The 25357-nt window shown below is 38.0% G+C and overlaps 1 protein-coding gene across 8 annotated transcripts in view; it reads right to left on the bottom strand.

Moving 5' to 3' along the window:
* Window positions 1-25357, bottom strand: part of ADCY2 (adenylate cyclase 2) — a 237679-nt gene that overhangs the window by 126862 nt on the left and 85460 nt on the right. For 6 of the 8 annotated variants that reach the window (XM_072853064.1, XM_072853066.1, XM_072853061.1 and 3 more), the window contains one exon: window positions 85-234. In XM_072853064.1, coding sequence (XP_072709165.1) covers window positions 85-234 — 150 coding nt within the window. Of the gene's footprint in view, window positions 1-84; window positions 235-13333; window positions 13435-13786; window positions 13840-25357 lie in introns of those variants that run through there. The other 2 variants (XM_072853065.1, XM_072853067.1) reach the window with 2 other exon arrangements.

Here is a 25357-nt window from a genome sequence, read left to right as displayed (position 1 = left end):
CATTAGCAAACTGGATTATATAGTGATGAATAGGAGGATAGTGTGAACACAGCAAAACAGACCCAGACGTGGGTGTGACTTTACCTGTTGCCTCTTCTCAAATTCTAACTTGATACGGGATTTGATGCAGTTGCACGTGTCCTGATACGTCTGCTGCAGTGCAAGTTCCATGAGGTGTTTGTGGTATGCTCCTGCCAAGTTTCCGCAGATAAAGATGATTACATTTGCCAATATCTAGGGGATAAAAAAAAAGAAGTGTCAGGGAATTTATATAAACAAATTAACAGAATATAATCCTAACCTGAAATGAAAGGTTGCTGCAGTTATGTATTTTGCTTGTGTTTGATTTCTAGCACAGGTTCACCTTTCTAAAAGCCTTCACAATTAGTGGTAAAATCCCAAGCAGTAACACCATTTTCATTTAGGATTAAATAAGAATGATAACGAACAACATGTTTGCCTATTCAATGAGGTATACATTGTCTGAAAAAGAAATTCAGTTCATGTTATACATCCACTGCCGAGTATTAATTAGGTGGGATCATGATCTACTGATGTAAAACAATAGCTATGGCTCCTAACAACAACATCAGAAGCCATGTTATTGCCATGCTCTTCTGGCGAGACATTTTCTTTTGCAGTGCCATATGATTAAGGGGTGAAAAGATTCACTTACATCAACAGCCTGACCTGCATTTTATCTCAGCCTGGCCCACTACTATCTGTCAGTCAGCTATCAATATTAACCTTGGTGATGCTAAGCAATGTTTAAGAAGTGAGATCTGACATCTCTCTACTAGAATATACTTTTCACTACTACCAAAAAACTGCCTTTGCCTAAACCACGAAACGTAATCTATAAAATTTAGGGTCAAACTTACAGCATCAGATACTCAGTGTACACAACAACACATGAACATGAGAAATAAGTTTGCTTAAAGAATCCTGTTTTATTTATTAATTGTCTGGGACCTTTCAGAGAAAGTAAAGAGAGGAGAGAGGCAGGCCTTTCCTGTGCTTGAACTTCGAAAAGGACAGAATACTGTGTGGTGATGCTAGCGCTTTCAGCTGTCTCCAACTTATTGCTGCAAAAAGAGACATATTTACCCATCCTAGCTCACTCAGAGCAGAAGAAACACAGCAGAGTAATGAAACAAATTCTGAATTCAATAAAAACCAGATAATATTAAAAGGGAACTGAAATTGAGATACAGCTGCAATCTGATCAGAGTGGGTCTCTATCTGCAAGGCCCTAGTGTATCATATAGCCTGGATTACAGGTACCACATGATGTTGTAGTGCTCACGGTCTGGAAGGGAAGGAGGAAGAAGGGAAGTAAAATTCCATTATTTCTCCACAGTTAATCTAATCATGAGGTTTATGATAGATTTCCCCAGTGATCATTCATGGTTGGTTTTGGTGTACTTATGTACCAGGCAATCCTTTGTGGACTGCTAGTAGTGAAAGAGCCAGAGATGTCAGAAAAAAAGTCGGACAGTATGCTACAGTGGTTCAAAAACAGAAACTGTCCTATTAACAGAAATCCATCTCCTTGAGGAATACATTTTATTCACAGAAAAATACATGAAGTTTTAATGCTCCTTTTATAAATGCACACCTTAAAATGAGAGTTTTAAAGAAATGCTTTTATTTTTCTCACAAATTATAACATCATTACAGGCAATACCTGTTCCTCCATCTCTGACATGTCTGACATCTCACCTCTCATGGTTCCACAAAGCTAAAAGCAGGAACTATACACCGTTGCCACAAAAAGGATTGATGTTTTTAATTTGATAAAACTTTTCTTTCTTTCCCTAAAACTTTAAGATCATGGCATTATAATGTTTCTAAAAGCAAAATTTGAGGTTTTAAAATTTTCTAAAATACATAAAGATAAAAAAAAGGAGAAAAATCTACATTTCTCACTTTCTCCAAAGAACCTCTTTTATGAAGTAGAGGGATAAGAAATAGTTTAAATGAAACATTTCACAACAGCCAATATTTTAAAAAGCCATAAGAGATGACGATATAAAGAAAAACATTTGAACTCAAAGTATTTTTATAATTCTTTGTAAATCACAACTGCTTGATTCTGTTTTGATGTCAGCAATGTCACGGTACTCTTAGCAGACATGGATTAGTGAACAAAGATCTTGCGTGAGAGATTACAGTGCAGGGGTAGGGTGTTCCAACTGGCAGTCACCGCTGGTTTTTGAAATGAAATTATGAAATGAGAACAAATGCCTGAAAATAAAGATTGCTGGGCATAGAAAATTCTCAGATATGCAGTAGGAAGGTTTAGTAACAGAATGAACACTCATTTGAACTGAAATCAACAGTGTGCTGTCATCATCCCTATGTACGGATCATTGTTGAAAAGCCACACACAAACTTACTAATGTACTGTCCAGCTTCATAAAGTTATAGACTGTTTAAAGCAAAACTTCAGGAATATAACCAATCAAAATAAAAAAAGTACACTATGATAGGTAGATGGAGGAGTAAATTATGAGTATCATCTTCACAGCCATAGAAAAACAGATTAGAGTTTTATGACTGAACTAGCTGAAGTGAGAAAATAGATGGAAACAAGTGACTGACAGGCAAGGAAGCTAATTAACCAGGCTTTTCAGATTCTCAATGGGTAATTCAGCCCACATGAAGCTCTGTGCTGGCTTCCAGTACCTGAATTAGGCTGTTCAAAGACAAGTCAGAGATCTCAGCCATTGCCATACTTAGTGTACATGTAACACGTAAGTGTATAAGTGAATATGTAGATAGAAACTGTTCAAAACATCGTTTATTTTTTGGCTAGCATGGAGTTCATTCAGAAATGTGTCACTAGGGTATTAACTTAGAACAAAATTTCCAAGAAATGGATTAACTCGTTTCTAACTCAGACCAACAGATTTTTTGCCTGTATGTGGTCTGGCTTGAGTCAATATTTCTGTATTTGTCACTGAAGAGTTACTGAGTGAAATACGTATTGTCAGTAGACTGTTAAATGGAAAATGCAATTAACATTACTAAACAAATTAAACAACATATATACTTCTTGCTGAGTATCACCTCCTAAGTCTTGCATTTTTCATGTGGATGTTGTGGATGTTGCACTGCAGTCCAGTTCCAACATGTGAGCTGGAGACAAGCTCCATCCCAGGTTTGCTCTAAAGTCTCACAGGCATTCTCCTAGAAGGAACAGGTTCAAAGTTTTCCCCAGTCCAAAAAAAGTAACTGAGCTTCCTATTTCCTAAGCAAGTACTCTAATCAGTATGCAATCATACAAAAAGTTCCTCCTGTTCAGGCACCTGCTCTGAGAAGACTCCATGCTGTGAATCCTACCTGGACCGAAGCACTTGGAATGAAATCCTGAGTCAAACCAATCTTCTACCTTGTCATTTCTCTAGGCTAGGACTTTGCAGCTCTTCCTCTTTTCCTCTTTTTTTTTTTTCTCCCCACCCCTGCCTTCCTCTGCCCCAGATGAATGTTGGATAATAAGAGAAGATGTGGTGGATCTTCTGGTAAGAAACTCTGCATCTTGCTGTGAGAGCTCTGATCAACTGTGCAGATAAAACTGTAGCCAAGAACCTCTATAAGGGAACTAAGGGGCACCTGAATAGACTACACAACATGGTTAGGGCTTCTGCCGAGGAGGACAAGCCTGAGCTGTGGAAAAGGGTGTAACTAATGATGGTAACTCAACAGCAGAAAAAGACCTGGGTGACCTCAAAGACAGTGTTGCATGAACCTAGTTCATTTCCTTTACAAACAGACACTGTATGAAAAAAAAAAAAACACCAAACCCCACAATATACCTAAACTCTAGTAAGCTCCCATTCAATTCACCATATGGAAACACTGAGTCACACAGCAGAAGTTCTAATCTCTCTGTACAGCCACTGGAGGGGCAAGTCCATCTCCTGGGCCATCTGCACCCTTTAGATATATCCATTAAGTGTACACTATGGTGAAGTTTCTGCTTAATCAATGAATAAATTCAATGTCTACAGAAGGTGATCTAAATATGAGTCAAAAATTAATGCAAGGAACGCCAAGATACCATCGGGAAGTATCTCTAGGTACTCCAAGTACCAGCTTGTACCTCTAATCACTTAAGGAACATGGTCATGCCTGATCTCTCTTCCATTTCTTGTGACCTACAGAAAACTGTAAGCACTTCCAGGCAATAGGGCATTTTCTAAATTGTATTTTTACATTCAAGCACATGTATTTTTCAGTATCAGTGAATATAAAGTAATCTGCTGTCTAGTGCTTAACTATCAAAATAGAGTGTATTTAAAAGCAAATGAAGACAAAGTTAAGTAGCTATGACTAATTTCTCAAGAGAGTACTAAAGTTCACTGAGTTGCTCAAAAAAATGTAGTGTATTATATAGATTACACAGTAATGGTACATCTTCCTAGTTCAACTGATGAAAGCTGCCTACAAAGGTATATGTATACAAGGAAATATTATACCATATAAAAATGAAAGAATTATAATCTAGGTTGCTGATTCTGAACTGAAGCATAAATCATTTGTTAAATATCTTAGTAACTCTTGTTCAAATACTGAATATAAAAATCAGAGTTGTCTATAGAGTTTCCCTATGTGGAAAGCCTCCAGTTTATGAATTATTTTGTTGCATTTCTTTCCTCTTAGATATTGTACAGCTCCTTCCTGCAATTCTTGCATGAACAGAATTTTTACCACACCCCCCCCCCAACACAAACAATTAATAACTATTTTAATAGTTAGATTCCACTTTTCTTCTGGATAAGAAAGCTGAAGAAATGGAAGCTGGGGGGTGGGCAAGAAAGGCTATAATTTATATCATCTGCATGGAAATTAATGGGAGGAAAAAGAATTCTGGTGTCATTGCCAAGGCGCAATTTCTTTAGCTCTGCAAAGATGAATAGTCTTTCTCCCTATTTGATCTTTCATTTGATGGTCTGTGGTGTGACTAACCAAGCTAGGGAACAAGTCTGTACTTTTGGAACCTGTACAGTTTTAGATTCGGACAAAATTCAGCTAAAAAGAACAACACTGGGTACACTTAAAAGAAACTGAAAAGCAGCATTTAAAAAGGAAATGCTTAGCCACCATGTAAATTAGGCATTCGCATGGTCACCATGTACTATGCCAAATACCATTATTTTAGTACATGTGTTCAGAAGGTTCTCCAGCTATTCCATGCAACACTCTTGCCCATGGAGCTCTGGCCAGTCATATGATGCTGACTTGTTTTCTTTCACATTTCCGGACCTATGGAGGTCCAAAGTCAAGAGTTCCAACATTTTAATACAGTTCAGCATCTGCAATATCTATAGCTATGTGATAGCAAACAAGGATGACAGAATTGAAAACACAAGACGGTTTGCCCATAAGGCAGCCACTGTTTCAAAAACAAGCAGTTTGAGGAGTAGCAAAATTAATAAAGTCTGGATTCCTATGGATTTGTATCGTTTGCCCATTTATTTCCTTACTTACACTTCCAACTCCTCGAACAGGCCAAAGATTGTTATAGCAATAGCACTAAAACTAGTGATCACGTGGTGCCTGGTCCACCAGCTGCTGTTACACCCTGTAACAACTGGCCTTTTCCTATATTTGTCTTAGTGAGATCACTAAATTGGAGTGTCTATCATGAAAGCTCCTGTCTTTCATAAAGGAATGTAGCAATATTTTGGATTTCTATTTCTGTTTCAGAGCTGGTGGTAAAAGTTCATGAATTAAAAGTTATTTGGGTACAGAACATGACAGGCTGAGGGACAGACAGAATATGGGCAACTGGAGACTTACTTCCTCAGCAATTAAGAGTAAAAATCAATTCCTTTAAAGACTGCAACATTATATTTAATACTCTGAAAGGTAAAAGGTATTTAAATCCTTAAATACTCATGAAGGCCACAATAAGATGAAGAGAAGAAACAGGAAGCTCCGGTATCCTCAGACCATTTGTCTATATCAAGGAGAATCTCAAGTGTTTTTCAGAAAGATAAGTAGAAAAACAAATTGCAGTTTTGCAAGAAATGACCTGATTAAAAAAAAGAAAATGCTAAAAAACCCCAACAACCTAAGATTTCTCAAAACAACTGAGAAACAACAAAAAAATAAGAGTTTTAATTACTCATTATTCCAGACGTCAGCAAACTGCTCCATATTTTCAGTGCTAAAATAAACTTGGTAAAAAGTCCATTTGTGGAAGGGTAATCAATGTCATTTTACAAGCTGGGAAGTTGTGACGCTGTCTTCTAATTTGCATGTGTAATTCTCTTTGTAGCTTTTTGCAATCAGAGCATTGTGGACACGAGCAGGATATTCCTTTTCTGTAATATCTATGTTATTTGATGTGATTTTCTTTTTACCATTATTACAGATTGAAGTTTCTCATAGCTCCAGGCTGTTCTGTAGAATGACTGGATTTATTTTATTCAGCTTTGTGCATACACAGAGCCTATCTGTATGCCAGTGTAGATGAAACCAGATCATTCAAGCTCTTGAATCAAAACCAGGAAAAATACACCAGAAACAAGAATCAGAGTTACGGTCCCTTTAGATCACTTCCGTGTAATACACATAATCAATATCATTGACTCTAATTAATAACTCTTCATATTTTGAATCTAAAATAATTTTTTGCCAGAGGGGAACTCATACTCTCTTTGTTCAGAAGGAACCAGCCAGCCACTCCACTCCCCTTCTTGCCTGCAGAGAGCTCTTTCTGTGTTTACCTGCACCTCTGGGATAATTTTATTTCTTTACTACTAAAACTGTTCAAACACATTTGAATATACAATTAATTGAAACAAACAAAAAATTCAAACCTATTCAGATATATATTTAGGTAAAACTAACAGTAACTTTGGGTTTGGCTTGAATCTTGGAAGCAGAATCTGTAAACAACTGATACTCTCATACATCTTAAAAACTAAAATGTTATCCCCAAAAGACTGAGATTCATTTTTAGGTCCTGGATCTCATATAGGAATGAGTACTAGTGTGGTATAAAACAAATGACATTTAATACCATAAATTTTAAACAATTTACTTTAAAAAAGTAATCTATGGGGTTAATACATCAATCTTTGATATGTTACAGAAATAGTACCATGTCTGATTTTTGAGATACCCTCAGTCTTTTCCAATAAATTAATCTGCTTCACTCTTTAAAAAAAAAAAAGACTAAAATCTGTAATATAAATATATTTACTTACAGGACCAGAAACACGCTGCCAAATCTACAGTGTAACAGTAGATTTCTCCTTCCTTTCCCTCAGCAGAAGTATTACTAGGCTATCTCTCCTGTACTAGCTACCAGTTTTCATGAAGTTTATTTCATATTATTGTCTACCAGCCTTCATGAAATTTCTTCATATATTATATATCTTGAAACATCTCCCCTTCTGGCAAGTTTTACAGAAATTAATCAATAGGTTCAAAAGCTACCAGGAGAAGGCAGGACAAACAGACCAATGAACTGATAATCACATATGTGCTCTTTATTAATGTACTAACTTCTTGTATGCCTAACTGGACATGAGATTACCCTCAAAACCATAATGATGATTTCAGCTTTCTTCCCCAATCACTGTAGTTTCTATTGTGTGTAACTGCACTGTGTATTACATATGCTACATATGCTCAGTTATCAATATATAATGACATTAAAATCAATGGACAGTTTAGTATTACATGATTAAATTACAGTAAGAACATATACTCAATATAATTTTTCTATTGCATTGCAAACTGTTGGCAATTAATATGTGTTTTAATGTAATTGATAGACAACAGTAATTAGGCATTTTGAAATAGTATTTTTTGAGATATCTACCTATATGAAATTATGATTTATATAAGAATGTTTTTCTTCGGTAATATTTTTCTCTATCAGTATTCATAATGAACTGGATAAGCTTCAAGTATTTGTTCTGCTTGTCTGATGACTACAACAAACTTTTATCAAGTTCATTTTTCGTAATTTGGCAGCCTGTGCTAGGAAACAGTAGTCTTTGGCTACGTACTTCGCAAAGAATGATGTGGAGCAGAAGGGAGAATAACAATAGTGGTGTATAACCAAGGAAAGTGATAACCTACAGAATTGGATTAAATTGATTCCAGAATGTCTTCAGAGCCAAAGTTTTTAATGATGACACTCTTATATGTGTTTGTAATGTTTTTTAAGACCTTCATTAGCATTTTGAACTATATTGAGATCTCCAGTCAGCATTTGGTTTAATTCTTAATTGGAAGGCATCTAACAAGAAAATTTACTCTCAGGAAACCTTAAAGTTCAATTTTCTGGTGTCAGGCAAATGCTATCAAGAGTCAGCAAGTCAGGACAAAGGAAGTACTTGATTTGGTTTACATTCAGGAAGGAATGAAGTAAATATTAAAACTTCTTCATCCTGCTGCCGCCAGCTCATTCCATCTTTACGCAAAAGGTGCCATTTTCTCTCCTTCGTGCCTCAAAACTGCCAAGATGTCATTAGTCAGGTCAGGCTTTCTATTCCAAAGCCTTAGTGTGAAGCACGTTGGACATCCTGAACCAGTTTTTTCTAAATCACATGGTTTGTGGGGATATATTCTGACTAACACCTCAAAAGTTAGCACAGTACCTCACATTCATACTGGTATTAGTGACAACCCCTGTATAGCAACATGTGGTTATACATTATCGACACCTAAAATACTACAAAGCATTATTAGGAATAGGCTATTATTCTTAAACTAGCTGAGAGCAATGATTAAACAAATGGAGGTACTTGTCCAGGGAAGAGACATTCTCCATGCTTCCACACTTGTTCTGTTCTTTAATTCTAAATATAAGAACCTATCATTCACTCCTACCTTCTGTTCCTTGTCTTTTAAAGGACTATTTACCTATGCGTGGATCTTCCCTGCCAGCTACTCAGTTCACTGAAAAGGCCTGGGCAAAGGACTCTTTCAAAGGTCTTTTGGAAATCCAGGTAGAGCTATCAATTAAATCAGCCTCATCCACGTGTTCGTTGATGCCTTCAGACAACTTCAAAACATTTTTAAGGAAAGACTTCCCTTTACTTCTTTCAAAATAGGATGCATTTATCCCATTCTCTATTCTTACAGCTTCAGGTTTTGCCTCATGAAGACATTGAGTTTACAGACCTACAGTTTCCCTGACCCTTTCTAGAATCTTTTTTTGAAGTTTATTTTCACATTTGCTACCTAATAGTCTTCAGGAACCAAGGTCTATTTCAGACCAATCTATATATGCCCTCCTTCCCCCATCCCTCTGAGAAGGATTTTAATGCGGGAATTTCTTCAATTTCTTCTTCACTGAACAGGGACACAGAAATTGTTTCTCTGTGATCGCCTTGTCCTCCCTGAATATTTTTACAACCTGGATGTCAAATGGCCTTACAGACTCCCTGGAAGTCCTTTTGTTACTCAACTCCTGAAAGAAGGATTGAGCATGCAAGGAAGGGGAGATTGGTTTGGTTCACTGCCGTGGCTCTAGATGGTATCTAATATAAATTACATACTTTTAGATATATGTTCTTCAAACTCCTGTCTGATCTGTGTAACTGCATACAAAGGCATTTTGCAACACTTTAAAAAACATTTGTACAGATTAAATGTTTTCACTTTGTCTGATGAACTTCAGTGGAGCAAATAGATTCTAAGGTTGCTGATAAAGCATACCAGATCACTGCTAATTAGCAGAATGACTTTTTCTAGCAGTAAAAATGGCAACTACAACAGGCACAAAACACAAGGTGAATTGAGATAGCTCCATAAGCTTTTTTATAGTTAGACTACTGTGCACCTAGGACAAATGTTATTTTAATTGAATTACAATTTAAAACTGTTTATGATTATGTAATATTTAAAGTAGAAAATTTAATTTCCATATTATAATTTTCTGACAGATTTTGAAATACCTTTATTGCTCATATTTTAATTTACTCTTTCCTGGGTTCAAAATATTCTCTAGAGGTTTTGCTTTATGAATGAACCTACAAATTCTGTGCACCATACAAGAAGCAGGTTTTAGGTAGTGAATGCATGGAGGGAAAATTAAATTCTGGCAGTGAACATGACAAAGTCTTCCCTTCCAAAGAATGTATTTTAAAAATCAAATGGGTTTAATACTGTGAACAGGAAGACAAATACAAGCCCATTAAACTGGCAATAATGCCATTTCCATGATAACCTTGTCTATTATTACCTACAGGTCTGCCTTAGTAGCAGATTTTGCATTTAACACATTTCTCACAGATTGGCTTACAGTTTGTATACTACATTTCTACATATTTTAGAAAAGACAAGCTGTGAGTCTATTATTGAAATACATCATGATGCTTTGCAAAAACTGACAGGCCTTCCTACATACAAAGAGAAGTTACCAGTAATATGAAGGAAAGAATATTCCAATTTCCAGATGACTGCAGTCATATTGTTATTATATTTATTAATTTCTGACTTAATTCCCAAATTGACTGAAATAGTATTGGAATGCTATGGATAAAGTAGAAATAGTCATGTGAAAATACACTCTCTTTTTACGAATTCTGATGTACATGTAGCAGCAAAAAATAAAAAAAACAATTTCCCTTCTCTAATGTTTTTCATCTCCCACAGGTATTTATAAAAGGTGCCTGTTTTGAACCTAGCATGTTCTAAGGTAATAGAAAAATTACATCATAGGTGCTCCTGAGCAGCAGTATGAACCATGTGGAAAGTGTATTTGACTTGGGGGGTTTTTCACTGTATGGAATGTCTCCAGTTTTTATTCTTCATGAGAAAAATAATCCTGTACAAAAAGAAAATTCCTACTTAAAACCCACCTGTTTCAGTTGCTAATACAAGTTATCTTTTACAGCAGAGTAAGTTTCACCCTGCAACCTACCTTTTAATAGTACAGCCTGCCATTAGAAAGATTTGACAATACATCGTGAAGATATAAAGCAATGCTACACTAAAAAAGACCTGGAGAACTGTGTGTATCTCTCACACACCACCCCTTCTCAATCAGAGAAGGGTGCTGGAGTATCCACATGTTGCGAAGTAATGTGCTATCTCAGGGAAGCAGTTCTCAGCACCAAACACAATGGCAGCTTTCGTTTGCTTTTCAGTTACGTAAATCAGTCTTTTAAATGTAGTTTCCCTAATCTCTAAATCCACATACACATTAAGTTAATTTTTCCTTCTCTAGTTTTCCTCACTTAACATTAATCTCAGATGAATTTAAGTGTACGGACACTAACCATGCCCACCACTGGGGCTGGAGAACAGTCCCTGCTCTCCAGTTAAACATATTCACATGTTTCTCAGCTCTCTACAATGGGCACTCATTATCTCTACTTTGAATATCCCAATCTGATCAGCAAACTCTGCTACCTCATGATTCACCACCTGCTGCAGAAAAAGGTTTTCAGTCTACTCTTCTCTTTGAGAAAGCAACAAAATCACATCTAGGAACCACCAGTTATCCAATGGCTCTAAAAGAGCACACACACTGACTCCTTTCCTTCCCCACTCCCATTGCTTGTTAGACATTTCTACAAGCTGTGGGATGCTGAAGAACAACACAGGCTAACCTAAGGTCTTCCATCTCTCCCAAATTCATTCCAGCACAAGATTATCACTCTGCACAGAACTTCTCTCCAAGCAGCTTTCTGAGGCAGTCTGCAAGCAAATGCAGCTTAGATATCCATGCACAAAGTTGAAGAACTTAGTATTTGGGTACTGGTGTCATAGGAGGCTAGTACAGTGGCTAATCCAGTGCATTATGTGTTGCCAGATCCTAACAAAAACTGACATGCTTTCTCCCTTTTTTTCTACACATAAATCTGATTAAGATGTTCCAAGACTGCCTCAAGACTCCAAACAACAGGCTTCATGGCAAATAGCTAAGGACACCGCAACAGAAGGCTTCAAAATGACCAGGCAGGATTTACCAGATAAACTCCAGTCTCTGAATGGCCAGTTAGATGGGCAACACCAGTAGGTCTGGCTTTTCCAAGAGCACAAAAACAGGTTTGTCCCCTGCCATCAGGGCTTCTTGAAGCAAAAGCATGAGAATGAATATGATCAGCAGCTCACAGGAGAGCTCTTTAAATGCTGCCCCCAAGCCAGAATGAAGGGAGCCTCATGTAAGGGTCACACAATAGGACAGGCAGAAGACACCCCAATACTTCATTGCTTAAAATCCCAGAAAAGGGACAAAATGGGTAATGGCTTAAAGTGCCAGAAGAGGATTGCAATGAGTAAGGAACTTTGCTTCCTCTGGTAAAGGCTTAAAAATTCCTGCTTTGGGTTTTGTTAGTGCTCCTTAATTCAGTCACTTTGTTTAGACTTTTTAGTTGGTTGCTCCAGGGTTTCTTTGGTTTTCAGTTGTGTATACATTCAAAATCGTGACTTTCTTTTGTGTTCCTACAGATTTCTTCATCTTCCTCCATCTCCACTTGTCCACTTCTGTAGTAGAAGAAAGATATCCAAGTTTGCACTGTGCAGGTAGTGTAGATAGTGTCCACGGAGGTAACACAAAACTGAACAGTGAATTACTTCAAAGTGGTCCTTTACAAGGCACTCTTCAGTAAAAGCAAGCAGCAGCAAGAGTAATGGCTATTAGAGACAGCTAGCTGGGCAGCACTGGAAAAAAGTTTGAGAGGCTGAATCAGTCCTGAGGCACAAGTTGTGCATGAGGCAACCATCTTTAGCAAGGCAAACGCAGACCCAGATGCAAAGTAAAATATCAATGAATAGAAAATAAATTTACACTTGACAGAAAATAAATATTTGTTACTCTTGTTCTGTTCCTACTCTGAAAGAATCTTCATCAAAACTACTTCACAGGCTGACAAAGAAAACAGTTGTATGCCTTTTTTTTCGGTGTTTTGTGGAGCTGCCAACATTGCTTGTGTGGCTGAGGGCAGATGTATCCCCACTGCAGTTACAAACATGTATAGATGTTTCTGTACTTAGCACTGTGCTGAACATACTTATTGCCTGCCAAATAACAGAAAAATGTTTGCAGAAAACACACTAAGGCAGTGCACGCTAACTGTACAAGCACTCTTTGCTTGTACAGCAGGGCATCACAGATTATTTCCTGGAAAAAGTATTTTTTTCTCCAACAAAATCTCAACATTCTTTCTTTCATCCCATTCTGGTTTGGGAAGCTACAGCCTCTCAGGTAATATGAAAATGTCTTTTAGTGTCTGACTTTATCCTAAAGAGAGAAGGTAATAAAATTGAAGTGCTCTCTTTGTTAGCAAGAGTTTACCACAGAAAAGGAATTATATTAGTTCTGAAACTGAAGAAGCATTCTGAGCCAATGTCTTACCTACAACATCACCACAAAAATCAGCAATGTTATATCAGGGATCAATGTGGTTCTCTCTTGTTAACAAAATGGTGTTTTTTCCAAAAGCAATCTGCCATTTCCACATCAAAAACTGTCTTTTGATTTATATTCTTTCCGCATTTGCATATCACACAATCCAGATCAATAGATTTTTCTTTGTCTTTTCTAAATCAGAATGCCTGGAGACGGTCTCAGATGCAAAAGATCCAGCATACTGTTTTCTCATTAGGTTGTTAGAGACCTCAGTCGAGCTCCAGTTGAAGGTCCAATTCAAGGACATGATGGGACGCAAGCACAAAAGCTGAGAGAGCTTGCTGATATCACTACAAGGCCACTCTCAATTATCTTTGAATGGTCATGGTGATCAGGGGAGGTTCTTGAGATCTGGAAGAAAGCAAATGTCACTCCTATCTTCAAGGAAGATAACTTCACCTTGATCCCTGGGAAGGTGATAGTGCAAATCCTCCTAGAAGCCATTTCCAACCCTATGAAGGACAAGAAGGTGATTTGGATTAGCCAGCATGGAGTTATGAAGGGGAAGTCACGCCTGAACCACCTGACAGCCTTAAGTGATGAAATGACTGGCTTTGTGGATGAGGAGAGGGTGGTGGATGTGCCAGGGCCTTGAGCACACTCATAAACTCTAACAGCCCTTACCAGCCTCACCTGGGGCTTCCACCTACATCCACAGGCCCAGGAGCTCTATTTAAGCATAGCCTAGGGCCTTCACCTCCTGCCTGAGCTGTGTCGGAAGAATGCTGGTCTCCTATTAAGCCTGACCACAGATGCCCTTGATCTGGACCTCAACCTGTGGACTGCCTCGACCTCAGCCCTGCCTTGTCACTGTGGATGTCCCCAGCAATTGCTGGGCGTGATCCTGACCTATGGACTGACTTTTTGCTTTGACCTCGCACCTTTCTCCTCACCAGGATTTTGCCTTATGATCTCGATTCTTGGTTGAACCTGGTTCCTATCTCGGGGCTTGCTTTGCTCAGGTGCTGTGGGACTGGGATCTGGGCAGCGAGGCCCCAGCCCTGCTGCCTTGTCCCTTATCTGCTCCCTTTCAAAGAGATCAGGCCTTCCTGAGCCCTAAGCCGAGCACCATGGAGCTTCTGAAGAAAGCCATGAGTCAGCATGACAAGGACAAATTATTTTGACTATCCGTAAGAAAAAAGTTGTAGGATCTTTGAATGATAATTTTCAGAGAGTTGCGCCTTCTTCTTGTACCATTTTATACTAAGACTCGGACACAGCGTTGCACTGGCAGTATAACCACTTCACATGTTACTCTGAAAAGAAATGCAATTCAATTCACTCCACTTTCATTAAAAGAATATGATTCACCTAAGAATTTCAGTTCACTGCCTTCAAGATTTTCAAGTAATTTCATCGGATTCAGTATTGAAAACATAATCAGTACTTCATAAACAAACAATGACAGGGAAGAGTGAATTCATGAGATATTTCTATTTGCTACACATTAAAATAGCATACTAAGCCAGGAAAAGGACATAATGTGAACGGTACCTATTCACTTTCTATAGCATAGGTACATCAGCAGAAACATTTTGGACAATTAACACACCAAGTTCCATCCATGTTCCATGCAAGTATCTTAACATTTACTGAATAAAAGTGCATTGAAACATTAATAGTTTTTAAAAACATAATTTCCAGTTACTGTAATTATACCCCAGGAGCATTTCATGTGGATTAATCCTTAAGAGTTGCCTCTACATCATCATTTCTAGAACTCACCAATGTTCCCAAACTTGGGCTTCAATCATTGGTTTCATATATGCTTTGATGAATAACAAGTTATACCTGTGCATCAACTTGTACAATAAATTATTTTACTGTACTAAAATATAAGCATAACTATTAGCTTCGGCATACATAAGCAAAATAGAGTTTTCAGTACATACTGATATGTTGGTAAAAATCCAAGTTTATAAACTGTCACATGAAGTACTGCTAAGTAAAAGCTCATCTTCTAAACTGCACAGATGATATAAGATTGGGAACTTCAGCAAACTGGAGTTTTGACTAACATCAGTGCTAACTACTAGGAAAGCTGATTTTTGTACATTCAGACTTATTTCCCTAGGAAGGACAACTTACAAAATATGTTGAAACAATTTTTTTTTTAAAAGTGACGTAAAATGACTAATACAGTCATCAAATTTTTCAATAATTTTCATGTAACTGCAGTAACCTATGCTGTGTTTGCAAACAATAGAGATAATGTTACTATATATAAATATATTTAGACAATATAAATGCTACCTCTAGTTTGGGAAAACAAATAACCTATTTAAAATTGGAAAAGATACAATTCTAAAACTACCAAAAAGTAATATAGCTATCTAATCCCAAATATTTTTAAATGATTGAACAGTTAATACTGCTGTGAAGAAAGCCTAAAATCCTAAGAAGCAAATCACATATTAAGTACTCATTTATGAATAATGGTTGTTTCATCTTAATCGAAAGACATCCTGCTTAAAAAGTATTATTTTATTAGTTTGGTAAAAGCTTAAACAGACCATCATTTTAGCAAACAATGAGCTGCGCTGCCATACACTAAAAGATAGAAACTAGAAATTAGTTGCACAGCCTGCAACTAATGAACACGACTGATAGCTGAGAGACACTGGTGTGTTGCAAGTTGTCCTACATATCCTGTAAAGGTGGATCTGTATGGCAAATGGCTAACCACAAAACTGCAAGACCAAAACCCAAAGTTTAAAGCCTTAGAAAATATACTTCTTCGACCAAAGACACAAAACTCTACAGTAAAGCAGTGGTCATTTATCACTGCCAGCACACTACATCATTAAGTGTCCTAGCAAACTTTCCCAAATTATATCACATGCTCCAGTGCAGGTAACTCTCCATCCTGTTACCACTCCCCTCCCCTTAATTCCCCTCTCAGATGTCCTTTGGGATGCCACAGAGAACATGCTGAGATGCTGTTACCCTCTGTGGGACGTAGCTATAGCTGTACACCATGGTCAGCTACTTTTGTTTCGAGGTAACGTAGTTTGTGGCATGCAAAACACTCTCTTACAGAAGAGTTATTCTAGGATCATGAGTATAGTTTAGCCTGAATCCCACTACTGCCATACTGGAAAGTACCCAGGCTTGGAAGTGCTTTATGCAGTCAACCAAATACGCCACTGTGTAAGAGCATAGCATGACCATACCTCAAGTATTAATAGTGGTCTACCCCTCTCAAAAGGAGTGGAACAAGAAAAAAAACATGTGGAGAGAAGAGCCATGAGAAATACTTTTCAGCTTAGAAAAAGGACAATATTGTGGGAACATTATGAAGATCGACACACTCCTGGATGGACAGAGCACAGACTGCACAAGGACTGACTGTTCACTGGCCTCACAGTAAAAGATCTGGAGGACATCAATGAAACAGGCATATAGGACAGGCGAACTGTGCAGTTCCTTGGCATGTGATGCTGAGGAAGCTGAAGTTTATATTAACCTTAAGTCAACTGGAAAACTTATCAAAGAATAATTGACCAACTTTATTAAATACAAATATACTATCTTTCACCTAGGAAATGCTGGCAGCTGAGGGAGCAGGCTTGGAAACTATTATAATATTCTCTGCTGGTTTTGGCTGGGATTAATTTTCCAGTTAATCAGTTAAATTATCCAATTAAATTAACCAATTAATTTAATTGGTTAATTTTCTTCATAGTAGCCAGTATGGGGCTATGTTTTGGATTTGTGCTGGAAACAGTGTTGATAACACAGGGGTGTTTTAGTTACTGCTGAGCAGTGCTTACACAGAGTCAAGGCCTTTTCTGCTCCTCACCCCACCCCACCAGCGAGCAGGCTGGGGGTGCACAAGAAGCTGGGAGGGGACATAGCTGGGACAGCTGACCCCAACTGACCAAAGGGATATTCCATACCATATGGCATCATGCTCAGCATATAGAGCTGGGGGAAGAAGGAGGAAGGGGGGACGTTCGGAGTGATGGCGTTTGTCTTCCCAAGTAACCATTATGTGTGATGGAGCCCTGCTTTCCTGGGGATGGCTGAACACCTGCCTGCCCATGGGAAGTAGTGAAGGAATTCCTTGCTTTGCTTTGCTTGTGTGCGCAGCTTTTGCTTTCCCTATTAAACTGTCTTTCTCTCTACCCATGAGTCTTCTCACTTTTACTCTTCCGATTCTCTCCCCCATCCCACTGTGGGGGGAGTGAGCGAGTGGCTGTGTGGTGGGGCTTAGTTGCCGGCTGGGGTTAAACCATTACATATTCTTACTTTTTTATATATATATTTATTTTTCCCTAGCCATTCCACCGCTGTGCTGGTGACAGGATACTAGGCCAGACAGAGCTTTGCTCAGGCTTACTAAGGCTATTTTTCCTGGTCCTTATCTTCAGTGTTGTTGGTGACCAGGCTGCCCTTCAGCTGGAGCAAGCTGTTCCACAGCAAGCACGCAGGGTATCTCGCCCACCTGCCTGTAGGCTGATGGCACTCTGCAGCACCTTAGACCAAAGAACCATTGATATAGCCTCACACATACGTGTAAGTGCAGTAACAGTGTGGATATAGTAAAGCACCGTGCTAGGCTAATGAAAACGTATAGATCCAATGTATCAGCCCATTTCTACAGAAAGTACAGCCAGGCAAACGGCATTCTTTCAGGATCATGCCACACACTGCTCTCTCATTGCTGGCCAGCAAAACTGTGCTGAGCAACGAGAGAAATTCAAAACTGGCCTCTGTATTTCTACTCCTCTTACCCACCAAAAGTAGCAATCTGACAGAACGCGTGCAGTGATTCTGCACTGAGTATGTTAGGAGTGTACCAAACTCAAATGCCACAAAGTTAAATGTTTTCTCCTTGGAATTTCCTGTAGTTAAAGCTCAGAAGCATCTTTTATAATATCAAATGCTACAAGAGATTACAAAATTACTTGTTTTCAACTGCAATACCTGTAAGATCATAATCTTTAAAGTGTTTACCTCTAGAATTTTTTGGGGGGTAAAAATCACTAATTGTTGTTTTCTAAATGGAGGTAGAACTGAGGTAGCAAAACTGCATTTGAAGTATATGTAGACACTATGCAGTTGCTTTTCCTGCACAAGTAGCTTCAACTTTGTCTCACCTTCCCACCCTACAAAAATAACAGTAAGACTTTGGAAAGTAAGCCTGGAGTAAAATTCTCTTTGTTTAGAAAGAGTATCAAAGCTGTACTGCTACTAAATGAAGTACCTTTATGCTTTGCTTTCTTTATAGATAATCCAGGCATTCAATGGGTAAAAATGAGGGACATCAGGTACGTTTTAAAGGGAGCTACTATACTAGCTGGGTTCCAAGAGCAGTTTTAGCTGCAGATTACAGGCAGGGAAATGACACTATCTGGTGTTTGTGATGGACACACACCCATTAAAAATCAGAAGAGAGGGGGCCAAATATTGGTCTAGTCAGATTTTAAAAATCAATAGTCAAACCTAGCTGAAAAAGGCATAGTAAGTTCCTCCATGCTTTTAAAATACTGTAAGTTTTACTAGCAATTTTTCAACATTTCTTGCTAGTGAACAATTGCAATATGTGTCCAATAAATTATTAAATGAATGGAGCTTAAAAATGATTTTTTTAAAAACAAATGCACAATAATCAAAGAAAAATCAAACAAAGTGCTTAGCAGGAATTAAACTAGTAAGAAATAAAAACAGAGTTAGAACAGTTCATTAATTTATTTAATGACTGTGCATTAAAAGCAAATTAAAATTGATTCTAAAAGCATCTCAAAAAAGATCTAGCCGGATTTAATGAACTTTTATTCAGCAGTCTATTCTTTCATAAGTTCTTTGTATGCTTGCCTGTTATTTTGTATTGTAGGCAGTATTAATAGAATTTTTAAATGATCCTCCACCAGTCTTTCAACATTAATTTAATATTCAATACAGAGCTCATCACAAGCGACATGCTTATAGTCAGTTTGAAAATGCTCAATGGATAAATCCAACCAACCACAAGTAGTCAAGTCAAACAAAAAAAAAAAATTCACCTCACAACCCAACACATTATCATTTCATATGGTTAAAAACACATCTAAAAATAAGCAAACTATAGCAGAGTAGCTGGAAGTCAATTGAAAATTTCTGCTATGGATGAAAGAAAAGATTAGTCTCCTAGCACAACTAGAGGCTAGTATCAGATAGACAATTAAGGACTGAAGTACAAAGGGAATACAAAGATTAGTGCAACCAAATATACAGAACAAAGACAGTGAAAAAATCTGTTAGAATTCTTGAGAAATTATCTCACAGTAGAAGAAAATGTAAGAAAATTTAAAATACAGAAATTATTTCATTCATTATATTAGCTTCTGTATTACTCATACTTGGGAGAAATATTGAAAGCAAATTAACTGCCTTAAAGGCAGTGCTCAGATTGAAACATGATGCTGACCAAGGTGGTTATAAAAACACCAAGACATCTCACGGCCCTACAGTTATAGACATGGCTGTAAGATGAATTCTGGATTCTAAACGTCTCCCAAAAGTAATACTTTGTTTCACATAAATTATGTTTATGCTCTCCACATTTGATATTGTCAACTTGTTTTAATAGCTTGATATTCAAAATATCAAAAATATTCTATCCCACCCCCCATCAAACAACTTCTTTTATCCACAGGTCCTTGTTTTTCAAAGAAAATTAACAACCTTACATCAACGACAGGAAAAGTAGAATAAAATTAGCAAACTACAGAGCCGTCAACCATCTTGCTCTGCATCATATGACGGGGCGTAGCAGTGCCTGCTGGCTCGCAGGGTAAGGTAGCTGGAGAAGGTGGTGCCCAACAAGGACGGTGCCCAACAAGGACAGTGCCCCTTCCTCTGCTGTAACAGTGATCCTCACACGAGGATCACTCTCCTCACGTGATCCCCAGGCAGTCTGCCCAGATCCCATGCCAGAGTGGGTCCCCAGGCAAGGAAGAAATTACAGGCTGCACAAAATAGCATGTAATACAGGAACTGCAGGGGAAAAAAAAACACAAAAGGGAGAGTAGGTGGCAAATGAATAAGCTTCATGTGCTGCATTTTAGATGAGACGTGCCTGTTATTGCTGTTAAAAAAACAAACAAACAAATTAAATACTCCAGATTTGTCTCCCATATAGAGTGTTTATGGTAGTTACAGGAACTTCTATCATGTCATGGGAAATGCTGCCATAACTGAGGAAATTTAAATCACATTTGAATAAAGATGTTTTGGAAACAAATTAATTGCTTGTATTTTAGCTTGCCTATGCTGTGCTCAGTTGTTCTTTTTTCCAAGGAACTACTGCAGCAGGGGACTATCAAAATGTGTGTGACATTACCTTACACATGGAGATTCGGTCTTTAATTAAGGTCAGCATGATCTAGATCATAGCAAACATCTCCAAGCCTTAATTATGACGGGAAAATCCATTCACAAGATAGAATCAAGTTTCCTCTATGTTAAGAGAAACAAATCAATCTGGATTTTAAAGCACAGGTATAGCGGTGTCAAAGTGGATACAGAAAGGCCCTTTAGAAGCTCCATGACAGAAGAGCAGAAACAGATTTTGCTTTTCTTCTTTTTGTGCAGCTTCAAAGGTTGTCAAAGGCAATCACCATCAACACTAACTGCATGGGGAAGGAGCCAGAAACCTGTATGAGAATTGTCAGGTGAGGAACATAATATTGATCTGAGCAACACTCGCAGGCTGCTGCCTAAGATTATTTCTTACTCTTTTTTCCCCTGGTTATCAATCATTTCAATGTAAGCCTTTATTCAGAGCCCAAATAGCCTCTTCTTGTGTCAGTCGTCAGACCGAAAGGCCCACTCAGCACCACTACCTGCTGGTCGTGCCCCACTCTAGAAGTACTGGCTCCTAAAACTTCACAATTCATGGCAAGGCAAGGGGAAATCTGTTTTAAAAATGTCTAGGTACCTAACTCACGTGGAAATCAAAACACTTTATAAAATATTCATAAGTGACTTTTAGGCACACAAATATCTTTGAAAATTTGGTCGCAGTTCATTTACATTGAAATAGCCTATTTGCACTGCAGTCACGTCTGGCAGCGAGCAACTCGGGAGACTATTTTATTCCAACTCCTCTCATCCTGTTTCCTTCTGCCGATCACTTCCCCCTCCTCGAGTTTGTATGCATCTCATGAAGCAGTCTCAACCATCTGGAGCCCATGCCTTGCCTTTGAGTAAGTCAGTAAAGCAACTCCTCCTCTCAAAATTAAGGCCGCTGAGATGCAGCTCACATGGCAGAAAAGCCCCAGCCTCTCAGGTTTTCTAAGACCCACCACTGGTTCGTTTGCTTATCAACCCAGCCCTGGCTCAGTGTCTACAAGTCAGTTTGTGTCACTAGCAGACAGCAAGACAGACTTCCTAGGGTGTTTTGTATGGGAGCTGCTTTTCTTCACAGCTGTGGCAAGAGGGCTATTTGTTATGGTGGTCTTGCAAAGCTACAGTAAGATGGTCAGAGATAGTCTGTGCAACCAGATTTTACGGTGTTTTAAACTAGAAGTTCAATAACAAAGATCGATGGTGGTCCACAGGAACTTATTGTGGGCCCACAGCAGGCCAAGATTCAGAGTGGGGGAGCCACTGCTAGAGTGCAAATGAAAACTGGTTCAGTTAAGCTATACAAGACTATAACCTATGGCACCAGATGATCCTCGCAGGTCCTTCTGGCTTTGTAAGCTACACATTAGCCTTTACTTCTGCTTGATCAGCACACTTAAGGCCCTAAGGCACTTTCTGGCCCTGGACGAGTAAGGGTTATCATAATTTCCAGGCTCATAGTGATGACACAATGCACATCCTGTTCCAGGTGCAAAGTGTTTACATTCCCCACAGTGCAGAAGGAGACAACAATCAAAATCACAGTAAGGAAACCCATTAAGTTATATTGATTTTTAGAAAACTTTAAGAAAGCAGGATGACTTTTTATGTACCATATGAAAGATCTTAAAATAATACACAATAATGATATTCATCAGATCTGTTGAGAGTAGACAAAACTACAGCCAAATACAAGGCGTTCTTTTCCACTTCCAGATCTGAGCTTTTCCTTTGTAATAATCTTCCTCAAAATAAAATATTATAGCATTTTACAAACGTTATATAGCATGTTTGACGTCAGATTGTACAAAGGTAAATATTAAAATCAGCATTTAGCCAATAAGGAGATGGACGAAAAGGAGGTATATAGCAGAAAGATGATATTTCAAAGGACTTCAAATAAATCAACAAGACTTCAAGACACAAAGCCAGAGATACAGGTCAGCTCTTCTGAATCCCAAAGCAATGTCCCGTGGCACTTTGGCACTGATGAAATGTTATTACTGCTCTATCTTTAGAAAACACAGAAGTTTAAAATAGTTATGTAACTGAATACAGTTTTGGATGTATTTTTTTTATCCAGCTCAACAAACTTCTTAAAAAGTTGAAGAGCATTAACTTCTATGGAATGTCTTTTAATTTGATTCTCTACAAAACTATAAGGAAAGGGAAAAAAAAACCCATCCAAAACAACAGAACAGGCAAAGCTGGCTGCCACAATAGAGTATTAATCATATTTGCTGTTCTCTTTCCAAAAGCTTACTTATGTAAATGTAAGAGTGCAGGAGACTTACCAAGTATTAAAAATATCTAGAGTTTTTGAGGAGAATTATTTTTCCAGGTACACTACGGTTTAGCGCTGTCCCTTACCTCTGCTACCTCCCCCGCAAAATGCTGTAAATGGCAGTGAAAGAAAACTGAACATCAACACTCCCAATCTATGTAGGAGGTATATACGCTACTTGCTCACCTAAGCCTATCCTGCCCCTCCAGATAGTCTGACTCTCAGAGGCAACATTGCATTCATCGTGTGGTCTGTGTTTTAAGCTATAAGTAATCAAACCTGATAGCCTGTTGCTCACCTCATGGCAAAGTGCATGAGGCTGATGAACAAACAATAATGCGAGAAAAGACTTCTATACTTGGGTTCAGTCCTATGATATTCAGATGTGCTTAATCCCAGCTGGACTCACTGAACTAAAATGGAAGGTATGTACACACAAACCTAACCAAAAAACCTTGCTAGCCACAGCTGAAACACAAGAGTATAGTATGGAAGTATTATTCTCAAAATACAGTCCAGAGCCTTTGATTTGCTACTAAAATTGCATGTGTCGGAAGAGGGAAAAAATACATGTATTTATCTGTACTACATATAGTTATATATATATTATTTTGCATATACACACATACATACACTAATACTGTCAAGACGTCATACAATGGGAAACATTTCTTCACTGCTAAAATGTTGAATTCCGCAGAATATATCATGAATTTTACCTGAAAATTACTGTGAACTATCTGGTATCCATAATATGAACATATCTGCAAGCCTGAGTTCAAGGAAATATGTATAAGCTTCAAGCCATACATGCTGCAGTTCTACTTTGATCCATGTCTTGGACGTTTGTTAAGGGAAGACTCTAATATCTGAAACGTAACACCCCTTTGAGATGCTGCTTATTGCTCAGTCTTTTATGAACTGAATTTGTCAGGATGAGGCACAACATCCATAATGCATTCTGAAAATTCTCTCACCAGCAGCTACATTATTATCGTTGCCTTCCTTTTGGCATCCAGTTAATGAGCCACTAATTGCATTATCATTCAGATACACTGCAATTTTTCTTTTTTTGAATTCATGCCCATTTATATGTCTTTATGGTGGATACAATTTTTTAAAAGAGGAATACAGTTACCTTAGAAAAATCAGGAATATCAAATTATTCCTCCTGGTCTAGGAAGGATTCTTTGCCTGCTCCAAAGTATGGATTTTCATTCCTGAAATCCCAAGTAATATGGCTATAGAAGCATAATTTTTTTAAAGATTCAGTTTCCCAATCCTTAAATTGGCATTGTTCAAATAATAATAATTCAATAATCATAATAACAACAACAACAACAACAATAATAAATAATAATAATAATAATAAACCAATAAGCAACAGCCCTGCGGAAACAATCCTAACTGCTCAGGTTTTAGCGTAATGCAGTAGAATTATAGTCACTCTTCTCTCCTTTAGAATTACTTCTAATGAAAACAGACCATAACATTTTAACTTCTGACATGAAAAGCAAATGTATTTATTTCTCTTACTTCACTCTAATAAATGCATAACAATTTTTTCGAGCCTCCTTCACAAACCACAGAAGCATGTGCATTTTGTTAAGCAAAATATTCTAAGTTTTCACCTCAAAATTGCATGGGTCAGGTCACAAATTTTTCATTTGCTTCACTAGTAAGATTTCAGCTAATTTGCTCTTGCCTTGAGGATGAGGCTTATAATTTTTTTCTTTATTCAGGGTCATCAGAATTTACAATGACCTACTTCCTTACTAAACAAGCATGCTATGAAGTATTAATGGATCTTGTGTCTTACAGACTGTGCTTTCATATTGTGTAAGGGAAAACTCCTTTCAGATCAGAGAAAGGCAACAAGGAAGATCAAAGGTATAGAATGGCTTCTAAATAGGGAAAGATAAATAATTTCCAATTCTCCAGCCTGGGAAAGAGATGAAAGGGGAGGTGTGACAGAGGTTTATAAAATCATAAATGTCCTGGAGGGGGTGAACTGAGATCAACTGTTCAGCCTTTTCCATTGTAAGAACTTGGGGGACTCAGATGAAACAAACAGATGACAGGTTTGTGTCCTGGTTTCTGCTGGGATAGAGTTAATTTTCTTCCTAGTAGCTTCCTTCCTATTAGGTGTGTTTTGGATTTAGTATGAGAATAATGTTGATAACACACTGATGTTTTAGTCGTTGCTAAGTAGTGCTTACACTGGTCAAGGACTTTTCAGCTTCCCCTGCTCTGCCAGGCGCACAAGAAGCTGGGAGGGGGCACAGCCAGGACAGCTGACCCAAACTGGCCCAAGGGCTATTCCATACCATATGGCATCATGCTCAGTATATAAA

The sequence above is a fragment of the Ciconia boyciana genome, chromosome 2 (genome assembly GCF_034638445.1).
Source record: "Ciconia boyciana chromosome 2, ASM3463844v1, whole genome shotgun sequence".
Classification (NCBI taxonomy): Eukaryota; Metazoa; Chordata; class Aves; order Ciconiiformes; family Ciconiidae; genus Ciconia; species Ciconia boyciana.
Note: the sequence above shows the minus strand (reverse complement) of the source record. Positions and strands in the feature narration are given on the sequence as shown.